General features: G+C 34.5%; 1 protein-coding gene across 4 annotated transcripts; it reads right to left on the bottom strand.

Moving 5' to 3' along the window:
- Window positions 1-910: 910 nt before the first annotated feature.
- Window positions 911-10,296, bottom strand: MRPL42 (mitochondrial ribosomal protein L42). 4 transcript variants are annotated; one of them, XM_058191384.1, is made up of 6 exons: window positions 10,099-10,296; window positions 7,366-7,437; window positions 5,976-6,039; window positions 4,668-4,752; window positions 3,601-3,761; window positions 911-1,256 (listed from the first exon to the last, which is right to left on the bottom strand). In XM_058191384.1, exons 1-6 carry the CDS (start codon window positions 10,166-10,168, stop codon window positions 1,211-1,213), a joined length of 498 nt encoding a protein of 165 aa, XP_058047367.1. In that variant the 5' UTR covers window positions 10,169-10,296; the 3' UTR covers window positions 911-1,210. The 4 variants fall into 4 exon arrangements, with proteins under 4 accessions (XP_058047367.1, XP_058047368.1, XP_058047370.1 ...); XM_058191385.1 differs by having other exon boundaries at window positions 5,976-6,054; window positions 7,366-7,505; window positions 10,099-10,242; XM_058191387.1 differs by lacking the exon at window positions 10,099-10,296 and adding an exon at window positions 8,244-8,262 and having other exon boundaries at window positions 913-1,256.
- Between the last annotated feature and the right edge of the window lie 1,054 nt (window positions 10,297-11,350).

The raw sequence follows: 11,350 nt of genomic DNA, 5'->3' as shown, positions 1-11,350 counted from the left end.
CATCTAGCTCTTTGAAACAGACATCTGGCTCTTTGAATCTGGCTTTGAAACTGAGATGAACACCACCCCCAAGAATCAGGAACAACTAGCATGTATGTGCAAGGAGAACCTTTACCTTTACCTATAAGATATGATAGGGCCAATACTCTGTTCATAAAATATGTGGGTGTGTGTGAAGAAAAAAAAATCAATAAAATTTGATTTTAAAAAAAATGTTTTGGAAGAACAAGTTCTGCCTGACAGAGTTGAAAGTGGATTTTCAAATGATGGGCTACAAGAACAACATGTAAAAAGATATTACATTAGACCTATAAAAGAAACCAAGTGTTTTAATAATTAAAAGGATATAGAAATAATAAACCAAAATAAAAGCAATAAACCAATATAGGTAATTTTCCTACATTGAGTTTACAAAAGACGCTTGTTAGTTTTGAAGAATCTCTCGTGAAGGGACAAACATGGACTTTTGCTGACACCAGGAGTGTAATGATGGTGCTTTTTGGATTTGTATATAGGTAAGGGACAGGACATGGAAAGAGATCATTTGTATTTTAAGAGATAGTAAGTTAGTAAATTGTTTATTCTTGTGATGTCATTTTATTTATTTTTTATCCTTATTTTTCTATTTTCTCCTTTTCTTTCTTTTCTGCACTTGTACTTTCTTTCTATTCTTTTAATTTGCATTAGTTTTTACACTGTGTGAACCAAATCCTATGTGTGGCCCATAGCAGACTACATTTATACTGTATAATTGTTTTTCTGTCATTTTGATTCTGACAATCTTACAGAAGTTTCTAGAATAGAATCTCTGGTAATTATTTTTATAGGGATACAAAATAATTTTCAATGGGGTAAGAAGAAACAAAGGTCTTCAAGATACTTTTCATAAAGTTTATTATTTAGTTTTTATTTCGGTTTTGGTATTATTAACATATTCTCTCACATGCCCACACCCACAGATTCCCCCGCTCCCCCAAAAAGTATAGTAAATCTGAATTCTTGTACAGTGGTGCCCTCTGGTGGTTCACATACCAATCCAACTCAGCTAACAATATTTGGGAATGAAACTTCTATTTTTCATATCCTTAAGATTTTACAAATCAGAATCCCAAGATTCTACAAATTCTGTACAGAAATTGACATGGATTTAGTTAGAAATGAATACTCCATCTATAGAAAGTTTTCCACGATGATAAAGACAAATGTAATTTCATCGGTCTTTGGGAGTATTGGTTTTCTTGCGTCTAGTATGATACCTAAATGGAAAAAACCCCAGAAGATATATTAAGTTAGTGTCTCAGACACCAAATAATTTAAATACTTGTTTTTTAAGAGATTAGGAGTGTTATTAACAGTTATGTTTGAAAATGTTATCTTTATAAAGGAAGACTGTAGACATGTTCTATTTATCCAATAATTAAAACATTTCTTATGCATCTTTAATCATGTAACAAATCTTCTATTGTTTTGGTTCAAGGATAAAAGTAACTCCCAGCTGTAGAAGGATTCTAAATATTTTTAAAATCTGAACACTGCTTGGAACATTCACAGGGGCAGAGGTTCACCAAAGCATACCCAGCACTATTCCCACTTTCACCGAAATGTCTGGTAGGTGTCAGCATTCCAGAAAAACCTCTGCTCCAATTTTAAAAAAAGGAACTAGATCTTCCTAGTTATTTCTACACTTTCTAGATAATGGAATTCTGTTATCTGTCTTTCTGGTTATGTTGTTAAAGTTAAACTTCCATGTCAATACTAGTTTTTTAAAAAAAAACAAAAAACCTGTGGTACCAAATTCAAAGGGAATTGTGGATTGTACCAATCTAGAGTCCTACAAGGGAGTCTGTGCATTTGAAAGGAGTTAAGAGACAACTCAATTCAGATAGTTTGTGTGAGAGAAAGAGAGCCCCTCCCTAACAGTTCCTGGAGTATAGGCTTGTATAGCACAGTGCTTTAGTTTGGCAAGATTCTGTCTAGAGGTAGTGAATAATAAAGAAATCTGCTTGATGAATCACCATGTGTCTTTTTTTTTTTTTTAAATTCTGTGGGCCTAAGAGGAACCTTGCTCATTCTAAGCATAAAAGTACAATATGAATACATCCTATTCAATGCTTTCTTGATCTTTCTTGCACTTAATAGAAATCCATGACACACTTAAAACTTCCTCAAACTGTGTCTCATCTAAAGCTGTATATTGCTTCAAGAGCATATGATTGACACCAAGACATTCAGAATGCATCTGATGCACATCAACTGGGCAACTTTCCAAGGAAGTAAAGGCCCTAGTCACATGATACTTTTTCACTACTTCCACTGGAAAGCGATTTCATTGACAGATATTTATTGGTCCTGTAGCTTATGGAGCAAAATGGTCCATTAAGCAATAAATCATAAATTTTTATTCTTCGTTCCACTCTGGAACTTTAGATGCAAAACTAAACATTTTCCAGAATATATTTCTCATAAAATTTGCTACTGAAACTATTCCTAAGCAAATGTTTTAGGAAGAAAAGAACTGCATGCACATTTTCTATGAGGTTATCACATTCCTAAGAGAATTCCAAGACCTGAAAAGAAATAAAAAGCAAAGTATTTGCACAACATAGTCCTCCTACATTGTAGAAAATGCAGAACAGTTGCCAGATTTTCTGAATCCAAAGAAAGGTGCGCTGCTTTAGTAAAGGCAAATAATTTTGTACCTTTTAAAAAAGAAACAACCCCCTTTGAATTAGAAGAAAGAGCAACGAATGACATGGTTTAACTTCTAAAAACAGTTAATTAAGTCTTGAGTCTAAATGTCAGAAATACTGCTGATATCAATGTCTACTCAGCATAACATGTTCCCAAATTTTTTCAGCATTTAGACATTTCGTAAGAACATTTCTTGAGCCAATGTGGCATACTTTTCATCCAAGATGCATATGCAGTTATTTTCAGTTTTGGTGCAGTGGTTAAGATGCTGGACTAATACCATAGAAATAGTTCAGATTCACCCTCACCCACGCAAACCCATTCAACCTCCTTAATCTACCTATAGGGTAATCAGAAGAACAGAAATGTGAGGAATTATGAGTGATGTGCGTGTTTCAGGCTCATACAGAAAAAAATATATGGCTGTCTTAATGAGTAGGAGAGAAACGCTCTACCCATGTAAACTCCAAAGATGACTTCTCTATCATTTCCATAGAATGTATAAACCTAAGGGTTGAATCCTTGAACTTAATAAGTCAATAACTGCAGACCAAACCTGTGATGCAGTTCAACTGAGTTATGCACCAGGAAAGAACCTGAAGCAGGGGTGAAATCCAGCAGGTTCTAACAGGTTCTGGAGAACTGGAAGCGGAAATTTTGAGTAGTTCGGAGAACCGGCAAATACCACCTCTGGTTGGTCCCAGAGTAGGTTGGGAATGGGGATTTTGCAGTATCCTTCCCCCAGGAGTGGGGAGGGAATGGGGATTTTGCAGTATCCTTCCCCTGCCACGGCCAACAAGCCACGCCCACAGAACTGGTAGTAAAAAAAATTGGATTTCACCACTGACCTGAAGTATTATAATTCCATTCCATTTTAATTTTGCAATTGATACCTTCAGAAATACTTACTGTCCCACAGGATACCAGCGATGTTTGGTTGTGTAAAACATTTTACTTAGTGCCTCAATTGTAGGCTCATTCTCGTAGACTTCCTTTTCTTCTAATTTAGATTTCAGGACTTGTTCATGTGTTTCTTCTTTATAGGTCACAGGGTCTAGTTGTGGAATGGGCTGTCAAAGTATATGTTATCCAAATTAAGAAATACAACTAAAAATCTATTTCTCAAAAGAGATTCCATTTACTAAACTACACACCCAGATGAGCTGGCATTATTTGACTGTAGTACAGTTAACCGAGGCTAGGAATACAAGACAGCAAAACTATTAATACTAATATACACCAAGGAAAGTTTTGTAAAAAGCATTTTTAATAAGATCTTACTACAAAGGCTTTTTACAAGACTTTCCTTAGTGTATAGTTAGCCTAGCATCCTGTTTCCATCAATGGGCAGCCATATTTCTCCAGGAGGCTTACCTGCAAAGCATAAAGACAGTGCTGACTTTCTCATTGTTTCCCTCCATAACCATGTATATCCAGTGATATGCTGCTTTTAAATCTGGAAGAGTTATCTTCCTTGCCTACTCCCTTTAATCTATGGGAGTCAATAATTACATATTTTGTGGCACTGAATTCATAAGATAATTGTGTGTGAAATAAAAATATTAATGTTATTCCAACCAGTATTAGAATCAAAGACTCCAAATTTTAGAGGGAGCTTCTACAACTGTACTCAAGGTAATCCATAATCAATGAAAGCATGTACACCTTTTAAAATGATCCTGAACAATATTTAACGTTAAAGTCAATATTGTACTACTTCTAAATAGTACTGAGATTGCTAGGACACCATTTTCCCATTATGTGATCTGAATGTATTTATGTCATCTATTTGAAGGTAGCTCAAATTATCTGAGGTAATCCATTAATGTAATTTGCTACCTCCTGTATTTACCTTTTATGATCTTATCTCGTAAATCACATTTATATTATGGTATAATACCCAACAACATACATATCAGGAAGATTACCTAGGCCTAGTAACAATTTTCAGGAAGATGCAATTTTCAGTAACTTACTTTTGTATGTTCATATGGAATATCCACTGAAGGGTGATAGCAAACAATTGTTTTTCCATCTGATGTCATAGCAAGTTCAACTTTGCTAGAAAATAAAGCAGAGGTCAACATTCCTGCCATTTTAAGAAGATGGCATTGGAGATAATGCTTTAATTAAAATTTATGGAAAATATACTAAACAGTAATTATTTTGAATGACACCCATAAACTGTAAAATATTTAACTAAAAGACACTAACAAGATTAAAAATTGCCAAAATATATTCAATAACAAAGTATTTTAATAAACATAAAAAAAACCTAAACAAGCAAACATGCAATACATAAACTGCATAGGAGCTAAAAATGGTATTAGTAATCTAAAGACAACAAAATTTTAAATGCCCATATTCAATATTTCTGAAGGACGGATGAACTGCCTGCATGATAGCCATAAACATATGCCCCACCGATGCTGCAGACCAAGTGGTGGGTGAAATGCAAAATTGCATACCCCGCTATATGATGGAAATAACACAAAGAGCAAGAAGATTTAATATTTCTGTTAAAAAAATTAACTATTTGGTACTTCTATAGTAATACAACTAAAAATGGAGCTCAATCGTGTATAAAACGTTTGAAGGATTATTCAAAACTTTTTGGCACTTGTGTATTTTCTAGCCAAATTTCCCAGCATTCTGAGTTGCCTCAGAACAATATATATTTTAGTTCAGGAGATATGGTAATGAGCTAGTATGTTAGCTTGCAAACTGGACCATACTGGCTCTATCAAGCCTGTTTACATTCTGCCCCTAATATATAAATCTCAGAAAGGTTAGACAATTTTTTTGTGAACCAGCTTCTAGAAACCCTGCATATAGCACCTCTCTTTCATAATTAAAGAACAATATACATGCAGAAACAGCTGAAGTAGTTTACAGAACAAAAAAATATGTGCTTTGTATGCTCTTCCACGTATTGTGAATAATTCTTTTGCAGGATTTGCAGTCCTAGTGGATAGTTATTTCACAGTTTCAATAACCTTTATGAAAAAGCTGCTATTCTTATCTGTTTAGAAATTAAAATAATATACATTATTAATTAGTTAAACCTAATCAATGTATCAGGCCGGTTAGTTTAAAACAAAAGCACACACCAGTTTTTGCATTTGTCTTCAACCCACACATAAGACAAGGGAATTGCAGTGTACTGGGGATATCATGATGGCACACTGTATGAAACTCAATTACCAGTCCATTCAGTACAAATGTTAGCATCTAACAGTCTTTATAAACTAATAGTGATAACATGTAGAATAGTTAATACTTGCCAGTTATAGTCATCAGGAAGTGGTGAATATGTAGATTTGGGACAGGCATGAAATACGGCTGCATCTGCAAATACAGGAGCTAAATAGTATAACAGAGTACACACTAGATTGTCAGTCTCTTTTAAGACTGTGGGAATGAAAATACCACCAAGGTTATATATTGCAATTTAGGGGCTGATGATAAATTTAGGGGTTTTAACTCTGGCATAAATCCAGTTGTTTCACTGTTCAAAACTTGTAATTTAAATTGCAACTTTGAAAGAAAAAGAAAAAGGACTTCTATAGGGCAATTTTATCCAACTCGGTGTTCTCCAATATTTTGGATTGGAATTCTTATAATCCTCAGTTTTGGTACCTTAGAATAATAGGAACTGGGGACATCAATCTGAGGAGGGCTGATTTAGAACATACAGAAAAGGGTGAGGTGGGGAAGGGATATAAATGTTCATGAACATTTAAGGCAAGACTACATACATTGGAAATCCAAGTGTATGTCATTTGATAGCACTCACTAGTACTCCATTCTATATTTTGAAAAAAAGGTTCTTTTTCTGCCATCTGCTATCCCCAAAGTTGCCATTGAACCTGCATTATTTGTTCCTCTTAAATGATGTAGTCCTGGGAATTTATATTTCTTATCACTCAAAATATCATTATATTTCCTTATCCATGAATATAGGTAGTCAATTTACAATCACAGCTAACACTGGAAATTCTGATGTTAAGCAAAGTGGTTGTTAAATGAATCATACACAATTTTACCTTTTTAGCCCATGGTCATTAAGAGAATCATGCAGTTGTTAAGCAAATTTGGCTTTCCCCTATTGATTTTACTTGTGGAAATCCCATGGGAAAGTTGCAAATGGTAATCATGGGACACTGAAAGCCTCATAAATATGTGCCAGTTGCCAAATGCCAAAATGTTGATCATGTGACCACAGGGAGATTGTGATGACTGTAAGTGACTTATTAATATTGTCATAACTTTTGTTATGTTCACAACATAAACAGTTATTAAATGAATGGTCATAAGTCAAGGACTACTGTAAAGACATTGACAACTAAACAAAGATCAGAAAAATAGAACTGTTTCTTCTTGCACAAACTGAATACTATTACTGAATAGAAAAGGGCTTAATCAATTTTACATTGAAGTCAATTATTTCTGTTCCTACCCAAGCCAAGTAACATAGCTTTATGATGGCAATATCCTTGTCTCTTGAGCAAAGGAAGGCCACCACATGGAGGATTATCAGATGGCCAATATCTGACATAATGTTCATTTTTTCAGAAAGATTGGAATGGGCTGTTGATTTCTAATGTAAGGCCACAAAGAAGCAGTATTCTAGTATCCAATTAGCTAGCAACACAGAGAATGCACAGTACTTACCAGTTAGCAAAGGCTTCCTGATGAAAGTTGCCAAATGCAAAACAGACTTCCTTGAGGCTGTGGCCATGGTAGCTGGTCAAAGAGTGGAATTTGGAGAAATCAATGCAGGTTTCATTCTTGTTTGAAAGTCAGCTCATTAGCTTAAATATGTTAAGTCAATAAAAAGTTAATTACTCCAGTATTTCAACAGCTGTTCCATGCATTACTAGGGAGCAATTAACAATACAAAGTCTAATCATTGCCTGAGAATTCATTATTTTAATTCCATAGATAGGAACTTCTTCATATTCACAGTCATTATTGATTATTTCATTAGTCATAGTCCTCTAAACCAACCTTAAAATTTTCAGGTATTTGGACTTCAGTTCCCAGAAGTACCATCAATGGCCATATTGATTATGGAAAGTTGGATCTGAAGTCCATATACCTGGAAATTACCATGGCTGAGAAACATTGCTTGAAAGCCGCATATTTCCAAGGTAGAATTAGGATATTGCAAAAATAAGGAGAAACCAAGTTATATAAAGCATGCAATAACTGTTTTCCCCTTAATTCTAAACAGTTCTATTTAGTCTTTTTGTAATAAACAGTCAAAAATTGTCCCTCATTTAGTACAGCAGTATTTATATACCTATCTTATAATTTTAACTTTTATTTATTAATCAAATAAATAAATAAATTATTAATTTATAATTTAAATTATTAATTTATAATTTTAATAAATTAATCATACTAGAATCCAGTAAAACAGTACATATATGAAACAGTCATTATCTAAAAGCATAATTATATAATAATTATTAAAAAGTATTAAAACTATTTTTATTTATTTTTATCCTATCTTTATGTTTATAAATAATTCAAGGTGGTGAACATACTTAATATAGTACTCCTTCCTCCTATTTTCCCCACAACAATGACCCTATGTGGTTCCACCTGGACTGAGAAAGAATGACGGGTCTAAAGTCACCAAATCGGCTTTCATGGCTAAAGTAGGACACTCTCCCCCTTTTCAAGGCCAGTATCTTAACTACTAGACCAAACTATAGAAGAAAAATTAAAAAAGAAAATAATAGGCAGAAGATAATAACAACAAATGTTCTTTCGCAAAATATTATTTGAATGCAACAGCTATTGCTGCCATGGTGTGGCTTTAAACGAGTGCTCAAGTCTCTAGTCCCCAAGTTACCAGCCCCAAATCTAAGCAGAATTAGCACAACTTGATTGCTTTTCAACTTATTTCCACCACCATCATCAATTCCTGCATATTCATCCTTGTTCTTAATATTGCCCCAGTTATTTGCAGGATGCACTTGTTTTACATTGCGCTTGCCTAGTTCTTATCAATGCATGGTGTGATGTGGGGTTTTGTTTTTCAGCCAGCTTGTCATTGTTAATTAGGCTGACAGGAGATGACTAGCCCAAAGTCATTCAGCTGGTTGCCATGCCTAGGGGAGGACTAGAAGCTGATTCTCTCTGTTAACAGTCCAGCTACACAACTGGCTCACTCTGCATCTTTATTCCAATATGGCTTTTAAAGTGATTTAAACAAACTAATGTTATTAATACAACGCATGAACAAATAATAAAAGTTAAAATGCTACTTTAGTATTTTAAAATAGACATTTTTTTTTTTAAAAAAAAGGATTTTAAGCCAAATACTGAACAAGAGAAAGAAGCATCATTAGGCAAGTATTTTGGGAAGATAGTTCCATACAGTATCTGTGGGAAATGTAAAAATTCTGACTCTTATTGCCATCTATTTAGCCTGGAGAGTTAAAGATTTCAAGGCAGAAGTGAGAAACCTGTGACATTCCAAATCTTGCTAACTGGTGGTCACAATGATTAAATCTTATAAGTGAGCACTATCTGGAAAGTGGAAGGTTTATCTCTTTCGGATCTTGGGTAAATTTATACAGGAAAAGGCAGGCTCCAACATAGTTGTGTCTTGAGCTGTGAAATGAAATACTATGAACTGGTTTAGAATTAAACCATTACATTCACAAACAAGTATATTATGAATTATAGGGTTGTAATGGTATTACACTTAAAATGATATTTAAATTCAGTTAAGTCTACATAATAACCTACATATGGTAAATTCCTACGCAATTAATCTTTATAATAAATTGGCTTACACAACAGAGAAGGCAGAAATAATGACCTGTCTGCTAGGACTTATTGCTCTTATTTTAGAATAAAAGAATAGAATAGAATAGAATTTTTTATTGGCCAAGTATGACTGGACACACAAGGAATTTGTCTGCATATGCTCTCAGTTTACATAAAAGATCCGTTCTTCAAGAATCATAAGGTACAACACTTAATGATAGTCATAGGATACAATTAAGCAATCAAGAAACAATATTTTACTTTACTTGATTCTAATCAGTTATTTTACCAGTCATTTGGGGTAAAAAAATAACCAAATTTAGTCACCAAATTTTGTGCTAATTAATAATTTAATTTATATGCCACTCGACTCCCAGCGACTCTTGAGTGGGTAAATTGTGTTGGACTACGAATGCCATAGAATGGCACTAGATTCAACTAGGATGAGAAGAGTGGAAGCTGCAGTCTAACACGTGGAGAAAACCAGATACCAGAAGTGCCCAGCTACACTATTTAAACGGCATATGCTGAAGTTTCTATATGAGGGCGCAAGGACAAGAGGACGTGACCAGACAGCCAAAAGTCTAATCCAGGGAAAAGAAATAACGCAGAAACGCTTACCAAATAGAGGACACCGGATCTCTAAGACAGAGACGAATTCTCGGAACAACTTCCGGGAACCCCTCAACATCCACCAAAGGATATTGGGAAATGTAGTTCGGATGAGAAGACTGTCCAGTGGGTAGCATCTGAGTGTGTAATGACAGATCTTCGCACAGGAGTCTTTCCGATTAGTTTCGTTTTCATAGTTTACCAGCGCAAACTTTCCTTCCTTCTTTCATAATCATAGGCTGGTTTGCATGGCATGGTGTATGAAAATAGAACAGTCCAATCTCGCGTGACATCGGGTAGGACTGGGAATGATTCCTACCTGAAACTCTGGACAACTTCAGAAAGTAGGGTAGTTCTAGAATACCGCTGAAGTGTCTGATTTATAGTTATTTGAAAGTAATAATAGAAAATCATGGTTATAGTCACATAAGATACTAATTCATGATAAGAGTTTACTGAATACAGTTTTTGGTATACATAACACACAGGCATGTACATTAACAGTATAAGTTGACTTGGTAGAATAAGATAGACTAAAATTGCAATGGCTAAATTGAAGTAATTGTGTGTAAATTAGATCAACTATGATTTACTGAATCATTTAACACGGTGGTTAATTCTATGTGTGAAATCAGCAAGGGATATTTTCCACCCAAATTTCTCCTGCCGGAATAGTGGGGGAAAGCACTTAATAACTGGGTCCTAGAAACAAATTTTATAAGTGTGAGCTCAAGTCAACGCACAAAGCAATAACACATGCTTGTGTTCAGATTTAACTGCCTGTTCTTTAATTCCAAGTAGATAATTCTACAACTGCTTTTGACTGGAGATTCTTACTTAAACAAAAATATATTTGATGGGTTTAAAGCCCTCCTACCCTGGTAGGTAGAGTGTAAATCAATTTCTTGGCTTATGTTTCTACATTTGGAGAAAGACTTGGTGCAACTGTAAATATATAAATTCTAGACATCTGCAAGATCCATTCTTAGCATCTCCAAATTAGTTTGGGAAAACTTAGAACCTGAAAATCAATGTAGGTGACATGGTTCATTTAATTTAAGTCTGTTTTGTGGTCTGTTGGACCATAGGTGAACATCCTAGGATCCACAATGAAAAAGTCCTCCAAATTCAGAACCACTAATATTTTGTTCCTTAAAAATACTCAGTGGCTGAAATGGTTGGCTGTTTTCAGGTTTATTTGCCAAAATACAGACTTAATATTCCAGTGCTGTCAGATATAAGAATGGAAGGATAGCATTCA

Source organism: Ahaetulla prasina, chromosome 7 (assembly GCF_028640845.1).
Source record: "Ahaetulla prasina isolate Xishuangbanna chromosome 7, ASM2864084v1, whole genome shotgun sequence".
Taxonomy (NCBI): domain Eukaryota; kingdom Metazoa; phylum Chordata; class Lepidosauria; order Squamata; family Colubridae; genus Ahaetulla; species Ahaetulla prasina.
Note: the sequence above shows the minus strand (reverse complement) of the source record. Positions and strands in the feature narration are given on the sequence as shown.

Bases quoted from the DNA above. Each gene is read 5' to 3' on its own strand.
- MRPL42 (XM_058191384.1), bottom strand. From the start codon at position 10,168: ATGTTGAGGGGTTCCCGGAAGTTGTTCCGAGAATTCGTCTCTGTCTTA. The intron at 6,040-7,365 runs GTAAGTACTGTG...CTGTATTTGCAG, and splicing joins CAGGAAGCCTTTGCTAACTG to ATGCAGCCGTATTTCATGCC. The intron at 3,762-4,667 runs GTAAGTTACTGA...ATACTTTGACAG, and splicing joins TTCCATATGAACATACAAAA to CCCATTCCACAACTAGACCC.